The 22,887-nt window shown below is 39.7% G+C and overlaps 3 protein-coding genes and 1 long non-coding RNA gene across 5 annotated transcripts; all 4 read right to left on the bottom strand.

The window, feature by feature from the left end:
- Positions 1–2,239: 2,239 nt before the first annotated feature.
- On the bottom strand, positions 2,240–4,740 carry LOC122965800 (phospholipase B1, membrane-associated-like). Its single transcript, XM_044330019.1, has 5 exons — positions 4,617–4,740; positions 4,331–4,432; positions 3,997–4,092; positions 3,603–3,674; positions 2,240–2,844 (listed from the first exon to the last, which is right to left on the bottom strand). The coding sequence occupies exons 3-5, from the start codon at positions 4,075–4,077 to the stop codon at positions 2,716–2,718; spliced, it is 282 nt and encodes a 93-aa protein (XP_044185954.1). The 5' UTR covers positions 4,078–4,092; positions 4,331–4,432; positions 4,617–4,740; the 3' UTR covers positions 2,240–2,715.
- On the bottom strand, positions 4,247–7,036 carry LOC122965638 (phospholipase B1, membrane-associated-like). Its single transcript, XM_044329792.1, has 8 exons — positions 7,030–7,036; positions 5,971–6,091; positions 5,594–5,645; positions 5,356–5,436; positions 5,197–5,262; positions 5,006–5,097; positions 4,617–4,698; positions 4,247–4,432 (listed from the first exon to the last, which is right to left on the bottom strand). The coding sequence occupies exons 1-8, from the start codon at positions 7,034–7,036 to the stop codon at positions 4,247–4,249; spliced, it is 687 nt and encodes a 228-aa protein (XP_044185727.1).
- A 987-nt stretch (positions 7,037–8,023) lies between these two features.
- LOC122999531 lies at positions 8,024–9,736 on the bottom strand. The gene is made up of 5 exons (XR_006407771.1): positions 9,492–9,736; positions 9,016–9,106; positions 8,799–8,857; positions 8,461–8,528; positions 8,024–8,118 (listed from the first exon to the last, which is right to left on the bottom strand). It is a non-coding gene; the product is annotated as an uncharacterized LOC122999531 (long non-coding RNA).
- Positions 9,737–10,203: 467 nt separating this feature from the next.
- On the bottom strand, positions 10,204–21,119 carry sel1l (SEL1L adaptor subunit of ERAD E3 ubiquitin ligase). 2 transcript variants are annotated; one of them, XM_044377209.1, is made up of 21 exons: positions 20,530–21,119; positions 20,315–20,352; positions 19,667–19,862; positions 18,112–18,279; positions 17,914–18,019; positions 17,054–17,216; positions 16,866–16,919; positions 16,628–16,687; positions 16,452–16,533; positions 16,154–16,308; positions 15,965–16,021; positions 15,809–15,877; positions 15,278–15,355; positions 15,034–15,096; positions 14,696–14,783; positions 14,284–14,432; positions 13,841–14,006; positions 13,195–13,272; positions 12,854–13,026; positions 12,551–12,679; positions 10,204–12,359 (listed from the first exon to the last, which is right to left on the bottom strand). In XM_044377209.1, the coding sequence occupies exons 1-21, from the start codon at positions 20,615–20,617 to the stop codon at positions 12,087–12,089; spliced, it is 2,433 nt and encodes an 810-aa protein (XP_044233144.1). In that variant the 5' UTR covers positions 20,618–21,119; the 3' UTR covers positions 10,204–12,086. The 2 variants fall into 2 exon arrangements, with proteins under 2 accessions (XP_044233144.1, XP_044233145.1); XM_044377210.1 differs by having other exon boundaries at positions 13,195–13,269.
- Between the last annotated feature and the right edge of the window lie 1,768 nt (positions 21,120–22,887).

The following is a 22,887-nucleotide window of genomic DNA, read 5'->3' as shown; positions in this document are numbered from 1 at the left end:
TACACGGTCCCCACCGTGAAGCATGTCAGTGGCAGCAGCAGCAGCTACATGCTGTGTGGATGCTTCTCTGCCTCTCTTGTGAAGATAGAGGATAAAATGACTGCAGCAAGATACAGGAAAATCCTGGAGGAAAGCCTTATGCAGTCTGCAAGAAACTTGCAACCTGGGAGAAGATTTTTTATTTTTTTCCCAGCAAGACAATGAGCTCAGGCATGAAGCCAAAGCTACACAGAGAGTCAGAATCCAGATCTTAAACCCCCTGAGAATTTATGGCTGGACTTCAAAGAGACTGTTCACTCATGGTACCCCGTGCAACCTGACAAAACTTGAGCAGTTTTGCAAAGAAGAACATATAAGAGACGTATGCCTACAGACTCAAGGCTGCACTTGCTGCAAAGATGCATAGTAAATACTGACTTGGAGAAAGTGAATATTGATTAATATTGATCACTTTGTTGTTTTCATTTTGACAGAAAGGCTCTTTTTCGGTTGATCAGTTTCAGAAAAGCAAGATTAAATATACTTTGATTCAATGTCGAAAAGTTGAATTTCATCAGGTGAATATAATTTGTAGGCACTGTATCTGATCATCATTTTCAAAGTGGTGAATAATAGGTGGATTCCTCCTCGAGAGTCCTTTGTTAGTACTTAAACAAAACAAATAATAATGTAAAATTGAATCCTGTTCTTCACAGTCTCATTACATAAAGGTCTGCCTAGTTATAAATAGGAAGACATATTGTACATACACTACAACCAACTTATGGAACATCCTCTAATTGTTTGCCCTCTTTTACCTCACAGGCGCTGAGTGCCAGATGTAGGTAGGCTTACGAGTTCATTTTCTCTTTTGTTACTGACACATTCATTAAAGAAAAAAACAAAACAACAACAGATAAAGAGGTTACCGAGGTGTGGGCCGGACTGTTTGCTGTTTCAAATTTCCTTCGGCACCGTCCACACAGATCCCAAAGATCTCATTACACTTTCAGAGAAAACAATAAAAGCCAATTTGCGTCAGAGACAGATCCATATTTGTCCAGGTATGAACCGGCGATGGCTTTGTTTAAACATGAAGAAGGTTGCCTTTGAATCCAATAATACAGCTATTATGTAATCCAACAACAGAGAGGGACCGACTGAAATTCAGTTTACTGCAATATACAAGAGAATGGAAGAAAATAGGGACACCATGAATTACATATTTTAGATCCCTAAAGTTGATTTTAAAAAATAAAACATCCTCCATCTATACTCACATTTTAAATGTCTTCATTAGGCTTTAAAAATGCACCCCTCCCATTTAAAGTCAATGCCCAAAATGTGCATTATCTCTTGTAGGACATGTTTACCTTGAAACAGGTTTTAGAAAAACTACCTCATTCTGCTCTATACAATTCAACTCCACCATACTGTGTGGTTTTCATTTTCATTCAAAAGCTAAATGAACATTTCTAAGCAAGTAACCTGAGATTAGCTTAATATAGCTTCCACCTGCTCTTCCCTCTTTGTTTAATTATACTCATTAAACAGAGTCAATATGCTCTGTTTAACAAGACAACAGATGAATAGAAGAGTAGTAGATGATCCCATATCACAGCTCCTCGTGTTGAACATGATTTTTGTGTGTATAAACAGCATTTACTACATTGTACGGCTGCGGTGACTTACTTTCCCTCCTCTTCTTGTGATCAGTGCGTTATAATGCAGGTACTAGAGGACAGACAAGCAGCCGAATGAAAGTGGGCCAGCAGCAGCCCGGAGATCTGAGGAGCAGACGTGTGACTAAATCGTCTCCGGTTTAAAGAGTCACAGCTTTCTGGGGAAAATCTACGATGGGTAATATGGATGACAAATTCTTTCTCATCTATTAATCATTTCATCGAGCTGATCAGGGCCTTCTGGCAGCAGAATGCGGTCGCACTGGGCAGCAGTGAGATGTAAGAATGAATATAAAGCAGGTAAGTTTGGTCAGATCGCTCAGGTAAATTAATTTTGATGAGGTCATTGATGCAATTCGTAATTTTGTCTGTAAAAGCTGATCTGAAATATTAAAATAGTTCAGGATTCTGTCGAGATACTGACAGGCCGATCAACCATTAAAAGAAAACACTCTCACAGATTTAACAAACATTCACTTAGCTTTTTGGGCAAAGGCTAATTAGTTTAATGTTTTATGTATGAATGTATAAATATCACATAAAGAATTCAAAAATTGTTACATCTTCATTCACTAATTTACAATATCTGCAATTCAGATTAAATAATACAGTATTATTAAAGCTGCACAAGGCAAGACTCTTCATTAAAAATACACCTAGCCTGGATCATAACTGTGAGAGACATCCCATCCCCTCAGTGACAGTGTAATCAGAAGTGTTAAATCTTCTTGGTGCAGAAATGATGAATTGAAACTCAAAAAGAAAAAATATATATATAAAACGTTCAGAAAATGAGCAGCAATCGTTGCAGAGAAAGCTGCTCGCTAAAAACAGCCGGAATTATTCTCCTCTATTTCCAGCTGTCTTTAAAAAAATGAATATATTTAGGTGGCAGGATTCTGCAGTTCACTGTCTGTCTGCAGTTATTTTCTCGTTGCTGCTATTTGGCACCGTCGAAATGGAAAGTTGCAAAGAGTGGCTCACAAACTCTCTGTATCACCTGCCTCAACAATAACTAATACAGTCCTTGTAAAATAGTTCTGCAAAGTGAAAGCTACATAAATCCAAGACCCACAAGGAGCGAGAGCAGCAGGAAGATGGCCGCCTGTGACGGAGCTTCACACTGAAGTTCAGACTGGCCCGACTTGGCTGCGATCGGCCGGGTGAAGATATATGGGTGTTCCTACAGAGACGATACAGAGGATGAGTTTGAGTTGTGCATCTCAAAGCAGATAAAGGATCGCACTAGTGGATTTGCATGTTTCACCCAGACAGCCACTGGCTTCCATTTATTTTACAGCTGTATGAGAGTCTGCTGGAAGACTTGTAGCTTACATTTAACATTTCATTACATTAATTTATTTATCTTTATTTTTTTTTTTTTTTTACTTCATTCAAAATTTTGTTCACTGTAGCACAGCAAAGCAGCTGCAAAGAGGGACTGTTTGGTGCATTAAAAAATCCAACATTTGACAGAAAAATACAACATTCATGAGGTATGTTTAAAGTCAAACCCAAAAGATACAAATGGATGTACTGAAACTGATCACGTGTAGCATTGAAAGTTTGCTGTACAGCAACTAATTCTAAAATCTCTGAGGTCTGAGCTTTCGTGAACAAACCAACAGAAAAAAGCTTTTAAAATAGTCATGGCTTGCAGTTGCATTGGCACGGACACACATATAAACTTTGTCCTAAAAAACATGGCAATAAGTGCTATAAAGATTTGAATCCACTGGTCTCCTCACAGGAAAAAGAAACACACTAAAACCTTACAACATACTTTAGAAAATGGATTCAGCTACAGTAGTTGTGGTCTGTTTTCATTCACATATCACCTTGTTAAGAATGAAACTGAGCTGTTTCATTAAAACCTTTCATTTACAGGTAAAATACACAGGTACTATGCTGCCCTGGTGTTCATGTTGAGACGTGTCTTACCATCGGTGGACAGATGAGACTGATGGGGTTGGAGAAACTGCTAACGATCATCTTTCCGCCTTCAGGTTGAAACTGTGAGGAGGAGACAGAGACATTTGTGGCATTACTGAGTCTTCGGTGTGATTAAAAAAAATGTTTTTTTGTCATGAAAAAAATAGTAATTTCCTGTACAAATCAAAAAGAATATCATATCATGTCATATTATATCTGTGTCCTTCATTTTCTGATATTTGTGATCTACCTTTTTATATCATATTATTCATCCATCCTTTTATGAGCAGACATTTCTTCACACAATATTAATAATAATCCTTCTGAATGGCAATGGGGTGATTGTGGACCTTTAAGCTCTTGTGCCGTTCAATGAAATGAAGTACTATAACTTAGTGTTCACCATATTGTTCCACAGTCCCTTGGCCAGCTCCTCGTGCCCCTTTATGGTGAAGTGGAAGCAGTCGTGAGTGAAGAAGGTCATATCGATCTTCCCATTCTGCTCAGAGAGACAACACATAAACTAGTGTTGATGGAGTGTGTTGTCGCTGAAACTTGAATTTGTCTCGCATTCTCAGCCTCATGTTAACAACACTAAAGCTACAGCCGTCACACTTGTGATCCTAATGACTCAACCATTACTGTGTTATGTTTCACACTGATTCATCTCCTGAAAGCAGACACTTATGCCACAGTAATGAGTTGTTGAGGCCTTTGGAGTGAGGATAGATAGATACCGGGAGGCGGGGAGGGTCAGCTTGTTTCAGAAAGGGCTGAAGCACAACAGCAAAGTCATCCCTGAAGAAATGATCACTGTACAGCAGCTCCTCAAGTCTTTTCTGTGAATAGGAGACATATGAAAATCAATTAAACTGCCATTTTTCTCACTTATAGTATATCAATAAAAACAAGCATGCAAGTTACTTGTAGATATTTAAGACCAGTTTGCAAATTATGGTGCTTAACAGATGCATTTTCAAAAAGAACAACTCAATTTCATGAGGTGAGAGGTGTAAACTGCACCTGGAACTCCAGATTGACTTCCACAAGCTCCCGCAGCTCAGGAGACCTGGGTAATGGCTCAATCAGGCACGAGCAGAAAGACCTAAATCAGTTTAAAATTTTTAAAAAAAGGAGGGGCGAGATCTGACTACAAGGGACAAAATAAAGTTTTAAACTTGATTTGACAGAGAAATCAGGTGCTTAATTATATAAAATCAGAGCCAAAATATAAGATATGAAAAAGATTCCTGTGGTGACTTTCTAATACCTAACATAGCAAGTTAATGAGCACAAATACCAACAGGGCCACATGCATACTGCACATACAGCAAGCCAACTGCACGTATCTGCTGCAGGATTTGGCTACTTATTGAAGGCTTATATAAAAATCACGTTAAGATGTGGCTCACCGCTGGAGCAGGCACCCTGGCGTGGGCTTCTGCACCTCCCTCAGAGTATGCATGGGCAGGATCTGAACAACATTAACGATCATACGAGGAACCTGAAGCGAAACATTCAGAAACAAGCACGGTCTAAATGCAACACTTGTATCCCAGAAGATAATAAAACCAATATAGTATTTCCTTTTCTTTGATTTTACCTCATTCATAAGCATTTCCAAGGAGACGGTCATATAGTGAATGAAGTTATCCACTGAAAAGAGAGCCTAGAGAGAACACGGAGACTCTGCAGAGATTAATGAGCTTTTTTTTTTTTAAATTGAGGTAAACTCAGCATTCAAAGAGAGAAAAGGACAAACCTTATCTTTGCAGTAATCACAGATGTCATTCATGCCCATGAGAATAGTCAAAAGCTTCCAGTCCTCCTCGAAGTTCAGACCCTTGAAGAAGAGCACAGTGAGTCATGCCAGAAAGAAAAACACAAGAACAGATTGATATTTCAGGATATTTTTAGGATATTTCAGACTATCTTTAATAACCAAACTCACTATTTTTTCTTAGTTGTTATATTTTAGAGAAAACATGACATTACTGTACCTCATAACGTCTCAGTGTGTCAATCAAATGTCTCGTCTGCCCGGGAAGATTGCTTGAAAGAAACAGAAACATTTTTCTGAGCTTCATTAATACATAAAACATTTTAGTATAAAAATACACTCTCTTAGTAGAAATAGGCTGAAGCACAAACAGAGCTGTGTTAGTTTGTTCAGATACAATTTTATGGGGTGATTTTTAGAGAAATGTTGCATAATAACATGACAAATCAGGCTGAAAGGTTATGATATTACTGGTTGGAAAGGAAGCCAAGGTTTTAGTGTTTCAAATTGTTTTCAGTTTGACATGAAACTGAAAGGATCCCTCTGATTCAGAGTGAGGGATGATTTCATTACTTCAGTGCACTGGCGAGGCCTTACAAGGTGTTGTGTCCAGTCACAGCCAGGTTGAAGCCTGTTTCACTGATGTGAGCCTGCATCCCGTGGACCGTCTTGCCGGGAGCTGCGCCAAGCAGATTGGGATTGAACAACTTGATGATATCTAAAACACGCAATTAGAGATAAGTAAAGAAAATGTTCTCTTTGGTTGCCTGTGCTTTAGGCAAAGCAAGGCAAGGTACGTTTACTTGTATAGCACATAAGAACAACAAGGCAATTCAAAGTACTTTATATAAAACATAAAAGGCATCAAGACAGAATGTAAAAGCAACACAAGACTATATAAAAAGGAGAGTAAAAGTTACAGTGTAGTGTAAGATATTAATCAGAGGCCTCAAATTTGTTTAAAAAAAGGCAGCCTTGATTTAAAAGAACTGAGAGTTGAAGCAGACCTTTCTGTTCCAGATATGTGGAGCATAAAAACTGAATGCTGCTTCTCCATGTTTAGTTTTGACTCTGGGGACAGAAAGCAGACCTGTCCCGGACGACCTGAGGGGTCTGGATGGTTCATAATGCAGCAGAAGTTAAGAAATGCATTTTGTCCCTAAACCATTCAGTATTTTGAAATCAGTTCTTTGACAGACTGGCGACCAGTGTAAAGATCTGAGAACTGCAGTGATATGATCCACTTTCTTGGTCTTAATGAGGACTCGAGCAGCAGCGCTCTGAATCAACCGCAGCTGTCTGATCGAGACCTGTAAAGACGCCATTACAGTAGTCGAGTCTACTGAAGATAAATGCCTGGACAAGTTTTTCCAAATCCTGCTGGGACATAAGTCCTTTAATCCTTGATATATTCTTCAGGTGATAGTAGGATGACTTTGTAATTGTCTTAATGTGGTTGTTGAAATTCAGGTCTGAGTCTATGACTACACCAAGATTTCTGGCTTGGTTTGTGGTTTTTAACATTATCAATTGAAGCTGAGTGCTGACTTTTAATCGTTCTTCCTTGGCTCCAAAAGCAATTACTTCAATTTTTATCTTTGTTTAATTGAAGAAAATCCTGGCACATCCAATCATTGACTTGTTCAATGCACTTACTCAGCATTAGTAATGGACCATAGTCCCCTGGTGATATAGTTATGTAAATTTGTGTGTCATCTGCGTAATCATGGTAACATATTTTGTTGTTTTCCATAATCTGAGCTTGTGGGAACCTGTAAATGTTGAACAGAAGAGGCCCCAGAATGGAGCCTTGGGGAACTCTGCATGTCAGTTTTGTCCACTCAGATGTGTAATTACCTATAGACACAAAGTCCTTTAAGTAGCATTCAAACCAGTTTAGTACTGTGCCAGAAAGTCCCATCCAGTTTTCCAGTCGGTCTAGTAATATCGAGTGGTCGACTGTCAAATGCAGCACTGAGATACAATAATACCCAGACTGAAATTCTTGCCACTGTCAGTGTTTAAGTGGATGTCATTGAAAGCTTTAACAAGAGCAGTCTCAGTACTGTGGTGTGGTCGAAATCCTGACTGGAAGACATCGAAACAATTGTTTAGTGCCAAGAAGTTGTTCAGCTGTTGAAAAACAGCTTTTTCAACGATTTTACTTGAAAACGGGAGGTTTGATATGGGCCTATAATTGTTCATGAGTGACGTGTTTAGATTGTTCTTTTTTAAGAGTGGCTTGATGACTGCAGTTTTCAGGACCTGTGGGAAGAAATCTGAGAGAAGAGATGTGTTGACAATTTGAAGAAGATCTGAGGCCATGCAGTTAGAAACATTTTTGGAAAAGCCTGTTGGCAGAATATCAAGGCAGCAGGAGGAGGATTTCAGATGTTGTATAATGTCCTCCAAGTTTTTATGGTTGATAGGATCATATTATGTCATACTACTTGAATTGATTTTAAGTGGACACAGGGACAACTCATACCCTGTACCTGATATGGAGGCTCTGACTGCTTGTCTAATTTTCTGTTTTTTGTCAGGGAAGAATGAGGCAAATTCATTGCAGGCCCTGGTTGATTAAAGTTCAGGGGTACTGACACAAGAGGGTTTGTTAGCCCGTCAACAGTAGCAAGAAAGGTTTATATGCAACAATAATGTTAAGAGAAGGCCGAGATATCATCTGATTAACACGTCTTACTTGCCAAAGTAATGACATCTTGAAATGATCCGTAGCCCCCGATGCTGCAAGATAGAGATGTGCTGATGAAGACAATTATAAATGTACAGTGAATGTAATGTAAAGTATGTAAAAATCTGTTGTTTTTAAGCTGAAAACACAAAGTCACAGTGTACAACTGGCATATTGAAACATTTTTATGTATCTAAAGTACACCTCATCATCACAAAAGGTTAAGAAGCTTAAGTATCAATTTTATTATAAGCTGTCAACATGAAGGAGAGGTCCTTCATGTAGACAGCCTGTAATATAATTGATACTCATGCCTCACTCAGCAGAGTCCACCATATGTCAGTCATTATCTGTCCCAGAGCCCTATTACAGTTTTTACACATGAAATTTGTCACCTCCATGAAACATAACGAAACTCAATAGGAATCCCAAGGACAGTGGTGGCGTTGGCACCTATGGCCGTCTGAAAGGGAAGGACACATCACATCACAGAAAAGAGTGAGCAGGACCTAATGACAATAAAGAAAACCTAACTGTGTCTGTGTGTGTCTTTTTTTTTTTAAAGCCAAAAAGGTCGGGAACAACTGGTCTATTGCATTTTGTTTTGTATCATAAGGTGTACATTTTGTAACAGACAATTGACAGTTCCAGCTACTGTAGATATGTGGTCAAGTGTACACTATTTAACAACTGCAGCAGAGAGAAAAAAAACACAACAACACCTAGCACCTACTGTTAGAGAATCCCCCAAGGCAGCGATGACTTTGATATCAGCCGCCTTCACAAATTCAACTGTATGATAAGGTAAAAGGAAAGATAGAGAGAAAGACAAAGCAGAGATAAAAAGAGAGAGAGAAACAATCAATTGAATCTAGTGTTTCAACTCCTGGATAACAGATTGATTTTAAGGGGTGAAGGGGGGGGGTGTCACAGATGTGACCTTGACAGACCTGAGGAGGGGACAGAGGGAGAGGGGCTCATGTCTGGGCACTGGAACAAGGGGTGTTTGAAGTTAACTGGTCGAGTTTTCTCTGGAAACTCCTGAGAAAGCAACGAGAGAGTAACTAATTCAATCCTGTATTATCTGATACAGATCACACACTTAAATCACTGTCCGTTGTCTTTAGTGTGTCACAGCCGTGCTTGTTCTGCACATACTCATCGCTCAGGCACATGCCTGCTGATCCATGTGGTGTGTTTGGTCACCTTCTGACAATCTGGCATTAAAAGTTGTTTTTGATGAGTTCTTATTTTGTCCAATAATCTACTGATTTTCTGTGCGTTTTTACTAAATCTGTCCAAACCTGCCTGTTTACATGATGAACAAAAACATAATGTTCTGTCAGATTTTTGGTCTTTTCCTGTGTCTAACAGTAACAACACTCTTATTTCCATGTCCAGTGATAAAAGCAGGTGTAAACAGTACCTTATTGAGGGCCTCCTTGCTGTAGTGTCGTATCCCCTCTTCATACTCCAACCACCAGTCGTCGCCTTAGAGAGAAGGATTATTTCCAAACTGTCCATTTGAAACTGGTCAAAAAAATGTAATTTACAGCACAGATAGGTCTAAATTCGATTTAGTTTTAGTAAGCTACATCAATCTTTACTTTAGCTCCTGCCATCTGTACTTGTACACTGTTTTTGTGCCCAGATTATAACATTATGTGAACTAGAAACAGTCTGCCTGGGGAAAAAAAAAAGGCCCTGTTTCAGAGGCTGCTGTAACAATAAATGCAGGCACGCCGCCTCACATGTGCTCTGCCCTCCTGCTTGTTCCAGCACTTACCTTTGACAGAGCAGGACGTGAGCACACATGTTGCCACGGCGATCCAAAGCCACTCCATAGTAGTGTGTACGGGCCAGTCAATGGGTCACCCCTACAGACTGCACAATGTGATGCTCAGTTTTACAGCTCTGTCACTTTGTCGCGCCCGCCCTCAACAGCTCAGTGACAACCTGCATTCCAATGAGAGCCTCGCTTGTGTTTTTTTTGACTGTTTATTCAACACAATACCTCGTGCTATGTTTGATTGTTAAAGCAAATCAATCATGTTGTATTGATAGCCATACGTTTCCTGGCTTCCAAATTAACACTCACTATAAACATTTAAGACAAAAAAATTCAAAACTGACAACCATTAAATATCCATATATCATTTATTAATTTCTTTATAAACTTTATGTAATAAACGTAATTGTGATGGTAAAAATGCAGTCTTCTAGACAATCTTGACCAGTGTTTCATTTTAGAGAAATGGTGAACTGTGTGGATTTCAATGTGTGAATGCATCAATGTCATTTAGACTGTTTGGAATAATTTCTTATCATCCTGCACATAACATTTTTTCCTTTTTGACCTTTGTACACTTCATGCAGATGTATTGCCCAATAAACTTAATATTTTTAACAACAAGCACATGTTTGAGGAACTGAAAAAAAAAGGACTTATGAGGATAAATCGCATGTGGCAAAGTTACGTTTTTAATCTTGTTTTGTTAAATACTGTTCGGCCTAACCGTGGAGTCATTTGTTTCCCATTTCAGGCACAGATTTAGGTCCATCTGAGCTGAACAGTGTAGGCAGAGCACAAGGGCTCCGACTTGGACTTTTGGTGAGGGGGTGGAAATTCTCACAACAGCTGAAGTTGTGTAACCAAACACACAAAGTAACCTTGTCCACTTCACTAATGTAGAAACAATCCAGAGTTTGAGGCGCTGCTATCTTTAAGGCTGCTCCAAATTCATCTAACAAGAGGCTTAATAAACTAAAAAAAGAGGATGTGGGATTAGAGGAACTATTGAGCCACCTTCCAAAATATCAACAGCTAGAATGAAATCAAAGCCTGTTGACGGACAAATATCACACCATTGTAGAGTACACCTTCAAAAACTGTTCACCGCCTCCTTTCACTGAACTGTACACATCAGCTTTTCTGACATTTGCAATTTAAAATGAATGTTTAAAGGCCTGTGAACTCTGCTTTCACTATGCCCGGAGTGTGAAAGACGTTTCTGTATGAATTTGCAAAAACAGGATCTGCATCAAGGATTTTGGTGACAGCTCAGTTTTGACCGACTTTAGCAGCTTTTCATTCATTCTAGGTGTTTCTACCATGTTAAAAAAACATAAACATCAACCGGTGTGCTTAAAATTAAATAATTTATCAAAAAAGCATGAAGCATTGGGTTCAGCTTTCCTATAAATTTAACAGTTTAACAGGCTTTTTCTTCTCATACTGATGACATAACATAGCTTTAGTACATTTTAGCACAGTTACTAATGTTGAATGATCAAAAACTGTCTTTCTCTGAGAATCTCCTCTATTGTCCTAACAATAAGTCTACTGAACAAATAACTAAAGAATGCAAAAATGAATGAAACATTTGTTCACTCATAATTATCCCAGAAAAAAGTGCCTAAAATGAAAGTCTGCAAAGACATGCAAAAACATGACTTCCTTTACCAGCGGGGCTTGCAAATAAAATTAATTCACATTTTCTTGCTTGATTTTTTTTTTCTAAATACTGCGCAAAATTAGGATTGAAGCAGTTGAACTGAGTATTTTCTCAAAAAAGGGACAGTGAGAAGAAACTAATGCACATATCAGATTCCATTATATTGACTCGCTGATTAGTCAAGTCCAAGATGCCTCTGATCTGGCAACCACAAGGCTATTTCCATAGTGAGGACACTGGTGCATCTGGCAGTATCCTGAGTCACAGACTAACAAGCCCCCAGTCTGTGTTATCCTCTCAACACTCTTCTGTAGCATTGTCCATAAACAGCCCCACAGTCTTGCTTCACCACAGGACCAGCACATTGTAATGGAGAAAGGGATTTGTGAGACTGAACAGTTCAGTAACCATCTTAATCTTTTTTTTAGCATGAGGAAGGGAGCAGGCAGATTGGGCGTGGTGCTTGAACTAGTAGGTATTCAGCTCGTTAGCACTAGCTGCTCCATGGGGCAGGCTGGCAGAGCCTCTGTCTGTCTTTTTTGGCCCTCACTTCATCGGGCTTCCTCTCACTGCTGCTCCTCTTCCTCCTGGGCCGGGCCCTGGCCTTGTGTTTCTCCTTGAGCCTGGGGCTCGGCCTGGGCTTGTGGCTGTTCCTGAGGTGGTCTGGGAGGGGGCGCGGGGGCTGGGGCAGGCGGGCGAGGGGGCACTATGATTTGGTGTTGGCGCTGTCGGTAGGCGATGACTGTGCCCAACAGCAGGGCGATGACTGTCATGAGGTAGAGGTCCCACTCTGGGCCCAGAAGCTGGTCCAGGTCCACCTGAGAAATCACCTCCTTCAGCTGACAGAAGCCACAAATGGGGAGAGAATATGGGCAAAGAAGCACAGAAATTAATTAATAAAATGAGTAAAAATAAATTAGTTCCCTCAGATAAGACAGCTTTTAATTAGCTTGAAATTTTACAATTCAGTTCCAGTTTTGAAGCCAAATTGTCACAGCTCCAGCTAGAGAATTTAAAAGGAAGTACTCACATTAAGATCCTGCAGGTACTGCAGAGTGTAAACCAGGCCCAGCTTGCACAGAGCCAGGAACACTGGGACCTGGGCATCAGGACTGGCTTCAGCAGCCATGTCATAGAAACGCTTTGCTAGATGGATGTCCTGCAGAAAACACATGAAACAATTCAGGCACACATGTCCTTCTCACTTTAAACTTCAAAGCAGAGATTTTGGCAGCATTAAACTAAACTGTTTTATTGATCTGAGTGCATGTGTATGAGTGAGTGTTGAGAGTAAGCTGATGTCTAATAGTCACCAGTGAAACTCAATGCCTACCTGTTTGATGCCCAGGCCTTTCTCATGCATGTAACCCAGGTTGAACATGGCCTGCGCACTGTGTTGCTGCTCTGATGCCAGTCTGTAGTGGATGACAGCTGTCTCATAGTCCACATCAGTCCCGTAGCCGTAGAAGTGGTAGTCCCCGAGTTTTATCCTTGCCACTGTGTAACCTGGGAAAGTGTGTAAGCTTTACATTACACTCAGGATTTGGTTATCAACAGGTGTTCTTAAATGTGTATAAATCTTTATGTGGAATCCTGATGACTCAATGTTTTATAAACTTTATGCTGTGTATCATTCACTCTTATAAATGTGGGACAGAGGGTGCGTGAACGAACCCTGAGCTGCAGCTCTTGTCCAGTGGAGCAGAGCACGAGGGTACGTCTCATTCTCACTGAAGATCTTTGCCCCTTCTGGTTGTAACACAACATACAAAGACAAACAAACATTGAGAAGATAAGATGTTACTTTTTGGAGAGGTCATGTATTATAATTTTTGGTAATTTTACATAATACGCACAAACATTTGTTCACTAAATAAATTTTAAAATTGAAAACAGGAAGAGAACAGTTTGATCAATATGGCAAGGGCTCACTGCCCTTTGATTTAAGGCAAATAAAGTAATGACATGGACATTTACATTAAGCATTTGCTGGTAATACAACAGAATACGGAAACTGGCACTCATACAGGTAGATCTCCTCCAAAGATGTGAGTAATAAGGCTACAAAGGTATAATGTGTTTAACAGTGTGTAACTGTTTAATGGGCTTGAACTTAATGTCTTTAAAGCCAGATGCTGTTTCACTCTACTGACATCCAAACTATTTGTTTGTAATTAACTATTTTAATGGGATTCCCACAAACATGGATCTAGTATTCCAAAGCAGGACTTCTAATCACCAGCAAATACTGGCACATATCCACTGAAACGCTGACTTCAAAATGAATGTCATACAGTTCCTAGATGATGGTTTTTCTTACTCTGGTCCAGAATGAAGGCCACGTTGCTCTGAGCCACCTCGTAGCCCTGCTCAGCCAGCAGCAGGTACTGCACCAGCGCTGCATCAGTCTCTCCCTCCTTAAAGCTGCCGTAAGCTGTCATCAGACGCTCTGACCACCGGCCGCGCTCACACACGTTCTTGAAGAGCTGTGAACAAGATACAGGCACACACTGTCATACACTGAAAGAAGGCCTGTTACACAGTGACACAAAATTCTGTCAGCGTAGATTTTTCCATAAAAAGGAGTTTCTAATATTACTACATTAACAGTTTTGTGACATGGAAATATCACTCTCCGACTGGCAATAACGTACAAGCACATGAGCTTTAACGTATGAGTAACTGCTGAATAAAAACTGACAAGTTCTCTCAATTCTCTTGATTTTAACAGGATGCAATGGAAGGAGCAGCAGGGTGGCTCACCTCCACAGCAGTGTGGCAGGAGCGCATCACCCCAGTACCAGTGGCATGCATCTGGGCCAAGTTGTAGAAGGCCAGGATGTGGCCCGCCTGTGAGGCCAGGTTGAAGAATTTAAGCGCCTGCTTGTAATCACGCTTCACCCCGATGCCATCTGGGAAACAAGAAAGAGGGGGGATAAAGAGAAAGACAGTCAATCAAACAGAATAGAAAGACTTCCACTTAACAGAAATGAAAATGTCAGGAAGGGAACACAAGATTCAGGCAAGTGAGAAAAACAAAGACAACAAACAGGAAGAATAAGCCATGACTGGAGGCAATGAGATAAGAGAAGTGGTGTCTGTGGTCATAAGAACATACCATACATGGATATACACACACTCACACACACACACACTCTAAGCCCTTAACACTCACTGTAATACATGGTGCCCAGCTGGAGCTGTCCGTCCACCCAGCCCTGTTCTGCTGCCTTCTGGAAGTATTTCAGTGCCAGCTCATAATTCTGAAGACACAAACACACAACTTTCAAACAGCTGCTCTGTTATCAGCATGAGTGACGTTCATAAAAATGAGAGCGTCATACACAAACCCTTCAGCTGAGGTTTATATTTCACCTTGTTTTTATTCCAACTTATTTCTATTTCTTGGTTGCAAGAAAGAATAAACTGAAATATAAAATGGGTCTGAGCGGGTGTATCTTAACTTAGACATGATTTTTAAAAGAATTATAAACACATTAAAAGGTTCCTTACCACTGTAACGCCTCTTCCATATAGGTAGGCCATGCCGAGGCCACTCTGTCCCACTGGGTTACCCTGGATGAAAAAAAGCAAATGATAACAGTGTATAAGGTAACAGAGACATATTCCTCTCCAAAAGGTAATCGGAGTGCAGTTTTTTAAACTGCTTTTAATCGCAGTGACAAACACTAATACAAACACTGTATGAATGAAGGGGAGATGACATACAGATAAAAATATTAGTCTACAGTCTTACCAAGTCAGAAGCCTTCTTGAAGTACTGCAGGGCTGTCTCGTTGTTCTGAGGGAGAAACTCGCTGCCTTCCGAGTACATCTGAGGGACATAAGGAATCACAGCTCTTAGTAAGAAAAAAAACTTGATGAAGAGCCTCAAAAACAAATGCACTGCACCACCCTCTGTTAAAGCAACAGAGCCAAATTATTGGCTTTATTTATTTTGGATTCAATTTCAACCATCTCCCTGCTTTCCAACTAACTGACAGCTTCGCCTGATTTCTCACAACACAGCCAAGGCTACATATTTACCATGTTTGTAAACACAGAAGTGAAATAGCTGAGTAAAAAAACAAAGTCAACTCTTAAAGACCCTTTCTGAATATGCTCAAGTACTTATTTTTATCAGTTACGTGACAATGCAAAGCAAGTTTGTTAGTACAAAAAGAACAAAAAGGACTGAGTATTAATACTAAAGACAGGTAGTATCAAACAAAGACTATTCCTCACATTTAAAAGGAAAGACAAAGGGCATGAAAGACACGCCACCCACCTTGCCGAGAAAAGCCATCGCATGTGTGTTTCCTGCATTTGCAGCCTGGGTGAAGTAGTCATACGCCCTCTGTTTGATAGGAAGCATCAGAAATTATTTACTGGTGCAAATAACAACCACAGGAATACTTAAAAATAATCTTTGACATGTAGTTACCTGGTGATTCTGTTCTACTCCACGTCCTCCATGCAGGTGAAGCTGACCTAGTCCCACCTAATGAGGGAACAAAAGATCTAGTTTACTTCAATGACTGACTGATCTGTAAGAAGATGAAAGTTTGTTGAACCATTTACCTGAACTTGTACACTGAACCATTTACCTGAACTTGTACACTGAACCATTTACCTGAGCTTGTACATCTCCTTTCTCAGCTAGGAACTGGTAGTACTGGATCAGGTCCTCCTCCAACATGCCGCTGGTGGATCCTGGGTTCTCCACTTCATCCAGCAGCCTGATCCTCTGCACCGCTGAGCCTCCTGTCAGGGAGACATCACTGGCCACTGGAGGTGGTGATGGAGAGCAGAGTGAAGAGGAAGCAGATAGAGGAGAAATACTTTAGATCTGGTTATGTGTCAAAAAAAGAATCTGAACAAGAGTTCTGAATCTTATATTCAACAGTTAATTAATTGCAGTTAATTCTTACCCTGATTTGCCACAAGCCTATAGTGCGTTAGTGCTGACTCGCAGCTTTGGGGGACACCCACACCTCCCCAGTATCTGTATCCCTGAGAAAGCCATAAGAGGAAAAATATTATATTTTTTTTACTTAAGAAATAATATAACTGCATCATTGCTCCACTGACAGACAAATCAACTCACCAGAATCATATGTGCAACCAAGTTTCCACCCAGTGCACCGAAGGTATAGTAAACCAAGGCCTGAAAACAGAGAATGTAGAGAATATGTGAACAGTTGTTCAGAAAAGAGACAGACATTAAGTTTCATCAATTTGACATTTTTGTCTAAAGCAACTTACAATAAGTGCATTCAACTTCCACCAGGAACAAGAGCTATATCAAAAACTGTACGCTTCAGCCACACAGAATAAAAAAGTACCTTAGCTTGACTGGAGTTAACTCCAAGCCCTGCAGCATAAAGAAAGCCAAGAGCCTGCGGAAAAAAGTGAAGCAGAGTTACACAAGTGTCTACGTAGAAGTAACCTGCATTTTCAATAAGGTGTTAGGTCAAAATGGCATTTAATCCATTACTCAAGTGACATATTTGCACTTAAATGAGAGATGTACCATCTGAGCTTTGGGTGAGCCCTCCACGGCGAGCTTCTCAAACATTTCTTTGGCTCTGGTGACGTTCTGGTTCATGTAATCTCCAAACAGCATGGCGTACGCCACCTTCTCCATGGCTTTTTGATGGCCTTTCTCTGCTACTTTCATTAGCTTCTCATATAATCTGAGAGTGGATGGATAAGCAGAGGTGGCACAGGTGAAGTCAGACTTAAACAAGCATAATAAAAATAATGTGCACACAACAAACAGTGTTGTGACACCTACAGCAAACAAGGATGTGCTGAGCAAAGTCTCATAGTAATAAAGCACACATAGATAAAAATAGATAGAGCTCAACCAAATTTACTATCAGATCAGATACTATTGTCTGCTGGGCAAACAAGAAGCTTTAGGCTACATGGTTAAATGACTGTTCATACACAGAAGGCTTGGGTGGTTCTGGGTGAGTTTTAAATTGTGTGAGTTTGCTGATCTTCCAGCAGTCCTGATGGTTGAAATAAAAAGAGTAACGAACTGCCATCATCAGTGTGGTTAAATCTATCATTCTGTCTCATCTTCACTTTGATTTCTTTTTCTAAAATCTAATTTGTTTCTGTTTCAAGACTCTAAGTTCATAATAAAGTCTGGGAGATAACCTACCCTACCCTACAACCCTACAGAATTTATAAAAAAAAAACCTTAAGATTAAACCTAAAATAAATCAAAATTTAGTTAATATTTTTCTTCCATGGAAAACACAATCACATCATCTACAAATCCAAATGCTTCTTACAACAATAAAGATATTATTGTTGTTATATGAGAGATTCAGAAGCAAATTACGAAGAATCAAGGGAATAAACCATAGGGAATAAACTCACTCTTTTTTCTGGGTTTTCCTGGTTGTGGCATTGAGCATGCGCAAGACGGTCTGATACTGCTCCTCAGCCTCCTCTGCCTGCAGTCTCTGCTGTGCCTGCTCCTCCGCTAAGGGAGAGAGGGGAGAAGCCAATAAGAACATACAGATGGGAAAAAAAAAATTCCTTAATGAAAGTCAAGGTATTGAGTTGAAGACTTACTCTCGCAGAAACCCCACATTTTCTCCTGGTCATAGTCGTAGGTTGTGGAACACCACAGTCGTCCATCCCCCCGCCCATCAGTGGTGCAGTCCGAATACTCCCTCCCCTGGAAGAGGAAGGGGAAGATGCAGGACTCTCCGTGGGCTGTACCTCCGTTCACCACAGGAACTGTATCACAAAATATATTAGTTTCAATAATAATTAATTAATTAATAGATAAAACAACAACATAACAATAAGATAAAATAATGCATTTAGTATAAAAACATAAAACTTATGTTACCATGTTGATTACAGTCTGTCTTTTTTCCTATGAAACAACACCTCACGGATTTTCAGCTTTATATTTTATACAGAAACTGTTAAAATTCGATGAGTCTCAATAAATTACACAAGAAGCCTGCAGGAAATGAACTAACAATCCCCAAGTAAAATGATGTAACTGACAGCAAGAGGAGCCACAGGTGCAAGGCGCATTTAATTTCTCATGGGGTTTAACCGTTTATCCAATCTGGCGATGCCCTGAAACCACAGGCGCCTTTGCTCAGAGTCAGCGAAACAGAAAACAGGTCAATGTGTGTCAAGAAAGTTCACAGAATGAGACAAGACAGTCCTCATTCTCAGTCCTCATTTAATGGTTTCAGACAAGGTGAAAACGGGAAGACAATGAGGAGGGCAGTAAATAAAGCACTAACATGACTATGCAACAGCACAGAGCACGTGAGCTTGACACATTTGCTGGAAGTGCCCATAAAGTATGTAGGTTTAGACTAGATGCAAGGGAAGATTACCACACCAACTCCTAACACCATCTTTTTTTGAATACTAAAACATTTAAATAAGGTTTACAATAGTAAGCTGTTTCTTGTCATAACTGTTATATTTAAAATTGCAAACCTAAACCTTCAGTGCCACTGAATTTCCCAGTTATACCTAGATGTCCTGTGGCTCACCAAACCCTTGTTAAGCACAGCTCTGTGAAACCTTACAGATGTCAAAAACAACCGAAAGAATCATTACATAATCAAGAAAGCTGGTGTTCTACCAGGCCATCACATGCAACTGTATTTTCTGAAGCACAACAAGTATAAGCAGAAGTAAGTACAGCTGCATTTTATTTTATCTCACATGCAGCAAAAAATTAAATTCCCATTGCTAAGGTGGCTGGAACCACATTTTCCAGTGTGATGCCTCAGATCGTGTCAGCTGGCGTTAATAGGGCAGACAAAACATTGCACTGAAAAGTCAACCTGCTGCCAGTGACAGAAAGTATGCCAGCTGATGATCTCTATCTCACACAGACATTTTGAGGTTGACACATACACACAGTAAGCCAAGAAAACAAACCAAAGAAGCAGTGCACTTGGACATCAAAACAGATGAAAAAAGCTCATTTGATTACATTGAGAACATTAAAATCCACTATGCTTAAGGATTTCAAGAACCTGATTTAAAGTTGACAGTCTTCCAAGTCCCCAGTTTTTATCACCACTTTCTTTTTCCTGGTTGCACAATCTGAAAAAATGTCATGTTGAACTTAAATATTTGCCCTTACCCTCTTTAGGTTTCTCCTCTACCGGAGGAGGCTGTTCCGGCAGGTCCTCCTTCTCTTCTCCCTCCAATCCCTCCCCAGATGGCTGCTTCCCTTCTTCTGGCTGGGAGACCTCATGACCAGAGGTCACAGAAGCGCCTGCCACAATTGCTGACCCCAGACGGACATCCTCCTCTTCAGAGTCTGGATCATGGTAAGACTAGAAACAAAAACCAAAAAAAGATAATTGTGAAGAAACAGATGCAAGGAAGGAAACAACAATAACTGTGCAAAATTTGGGATGAAGTGCTTTCTCCTAAAAAATATACCAAAGCTCCTGGTTAACACAGTATAATTATTATAGATTTAGCCAATAGCTTCAGTAGGTTTAATTAACCCATGTCTGTTGCAGTGTCAACATATCATGTAGACAATTAACACACTGTACATTATCACAACTGTGGGATAACACACAGGGGAAGACAGTGAACTAATGTATGCGATTCAAGCCATAAATGACACTGGCTAACAGAAAACAAACCATGCAATAACACCAAAAGCCCTGGGCATAGAGGTCTACTTTGTCACAAATCCCCATCACATATCAAACTTTCAAAACAAGTCATGCATGTTCAAGGTTTGAAGATACTTATCAAATAGCTAATGACGTACCTTTAGCTCTGGTCCATCATTCCCGTGTTGCTCTTCATCTGAAAAAGTATTAACAATGTAAAGCAGTTCAGTTTATTGTTGTCTTGAGATGGTCTTAAGCTGCTAAAGCTGCTAAATATAAACAGCTGCTTGCAACAGTTCATGGTACGTCAGCTTCATCTAACAGAAGCGCAGCTATTAGCAGTAATGCAACGAAACTGTTTTGTTATACTTACCAGCTAATATTCTTGTGACGAAGACTATGAGGAGAATGGACAAAAAATAAAATGTTCTTGTCGTCTTTAAACGTCCCTTTAAGTCCATTGTTGTTGTTGTCGACAAGCTAACACTCTGCTAGCTGTAGCTGCTGCTGTTTCTATCAGCAAACATTCAGGTACAGTTGAGTCACACAGATGATAAGTAGCACAAATGAACTCACACATACGCTCACTAAATAGGGACGTAATTCGCTTTAGATAACCACTTGGCAAATTTTGGCTACTGTAGCTGTCAAACAAGCTAAATAAAGAATGCAAAGCTAAGCTAGCAGAGTAGTTAACTGGCTGAAATGACGTTTGGCTAACAAACTAACGTTAGTGTGACATAGCCATACAAAGACGTTGCTAAACAGCGCAATATTTGCAATACACGTAACTGCTCGGTCTAAAATTTGGCTGCCGGGTGCCTCTTGATACTTCAAAACATCCGAGTTTAAAGGCGAGCTGCAAAAGCTCTGTTCTTTGATTTGTATGAAGCAGATACCAGTTAGCTACCCATGCTAAGCCCCCTAATACTACCAGAGACGGTTTGATACTACTGATCGACACTTCCTATTCTCACAATTCGACCAATCAGAGCACGTCCAGGTTGACAGTAGCCAATGAGAGGAGGCCAGCGATGTGGCAGCGAATCAGGTGCGTACACAATTATGTTTCTAGTTGATGAGTTTGTCCACGACACCAAAACACACTCTGCACGAACATGTTCATTGTGAATACAAATTTCAGAGGAATAAAAAGAAATACATTAAAAAATACATGCAAGCCTGAATATTAATAGTTTTTCAAAAAAGGATGCTAAGAAATTAATGTGTCTAGCCGGGATACCACTGAATTACACAATTAATGTTTTATAATGCACTTTTTTGCACAATTGGAGCTTGACACGTTTACTTTATTCATTATGTATTTGGTTATGTAAATTGCCCAAAACAGGATATGTGACATTTTCTACATAAAAAATGTCACGTACGTTTTTACAGATATTTTACATATCATTTTATTAATATAAATCAGATACTAAAATGAATATTAATATATAAATACAATACAATGATTAAGCTAATAAAGTTATTCTCCAACATATGTTTAAACCATCACAAAATGATTATATTTTAATCAACTTATGTACTTACAGCCAGCCATTTCACTGTGACATCAGAGCTCACAGAGCCCTATAATGATCCATACAATAATAGCTTCATTACATACTGAGGTTAAAAGACTCCTGTTGGTTGAGGTTGGAGAAACACCTGAAAAATAACTTTTAACTTTAACTTTTTTTTTTTAGTTTAACAGCAAGTCACAAAATATTTTAGCTCTTACAGTACTTCCTGTTATGGAATTTTCCATCTTTAGAGGTTACAAATTGGGTTACATTGGGTCAAGCTTGGCTTTGAGGTCACACTGTAATTCTTAATCAGAGATTAAGATATCTTCTTCTTGAGATTTCAGCTGTCTGTGATGTTTTGGGGAAGGTAGAAACCTCTCTGATAGAAGGTATTTCAGCATTTCCATGGTTACCAAGGTCAGAGAAGGCTTCCCTAAACAACACAGATGGGTGGATGACACAGTCAGACGCTCAAACCAAAACCGCTGAAATTACAAACTAGTGAACCAATCAGACTAATTTTTCATATTGTAGGCTGATAAAGACTAGCACTCGGACCTTCAGAGGCAGAACAGAAAGAGACGGCATTGGAGCAAAACACTCTGGTGTTTACTGTTTTTGGTTCTCCACTTGGCCAAGTGCTTTGAATAAACATTTTCAGCATTAAGACATCAAAAGTCTTGTGTAAGCCTTTCTCCACTGCTTACCATCGCTCAAAATATCCACAACAGTTCCAAAGTCTGAATCTTTATAAGGGTGGCAGCAGTGGCAATAACAATAGTTGCATTACTAATAATTACAATAATCTGATGATCATAAATTTATTAATTTGCTTTTATTCAGTCAAAGAGAGCAAAGGGGCAGCTGCAAAAGCAACCTACTGGGGGATGTACACCTATTTGGAAAACATGTACAGGGCTTTAAAGAGCTTTAAGGACATATACAGCTCCTCGGACTCTGGAAGTTTGAGGCTATAAAGCTAGATTGGCTTTGATTGTGATACTGCTTTCTAATAAGATATAACTTTATTGCCCACCATAGTGGAAAAGGATCTTTAGCCCATCTGGCAGTTCATTAAAACATTAAAACATGCACACACAACATAGTGCTCATAATTTGATACCTTAATGATGAATCACTTATAAAGGCATTAGGCCATTAACAACTTTTGTGTTGGCATGTTGTCAAAAATCCATTTGTCTGTT

This window comes from Thunnus albacares, chromosome 16, assembly GCF_914725855.1.
Source record: "Thunnus albacares chromosome 16, fThuAlb1.1, whole genome shotgun sequence".
In the NCBI taxonomy this organism is placed as follows: Eukaryota; Metazoa; Chordata; class Actinopteri; order Scombriformes; family Scombridae; genus Thunnus; species Thunnus albacares.
This window is presented reverse-complemented; position numbering and strand designations above follow the sequence as displayed.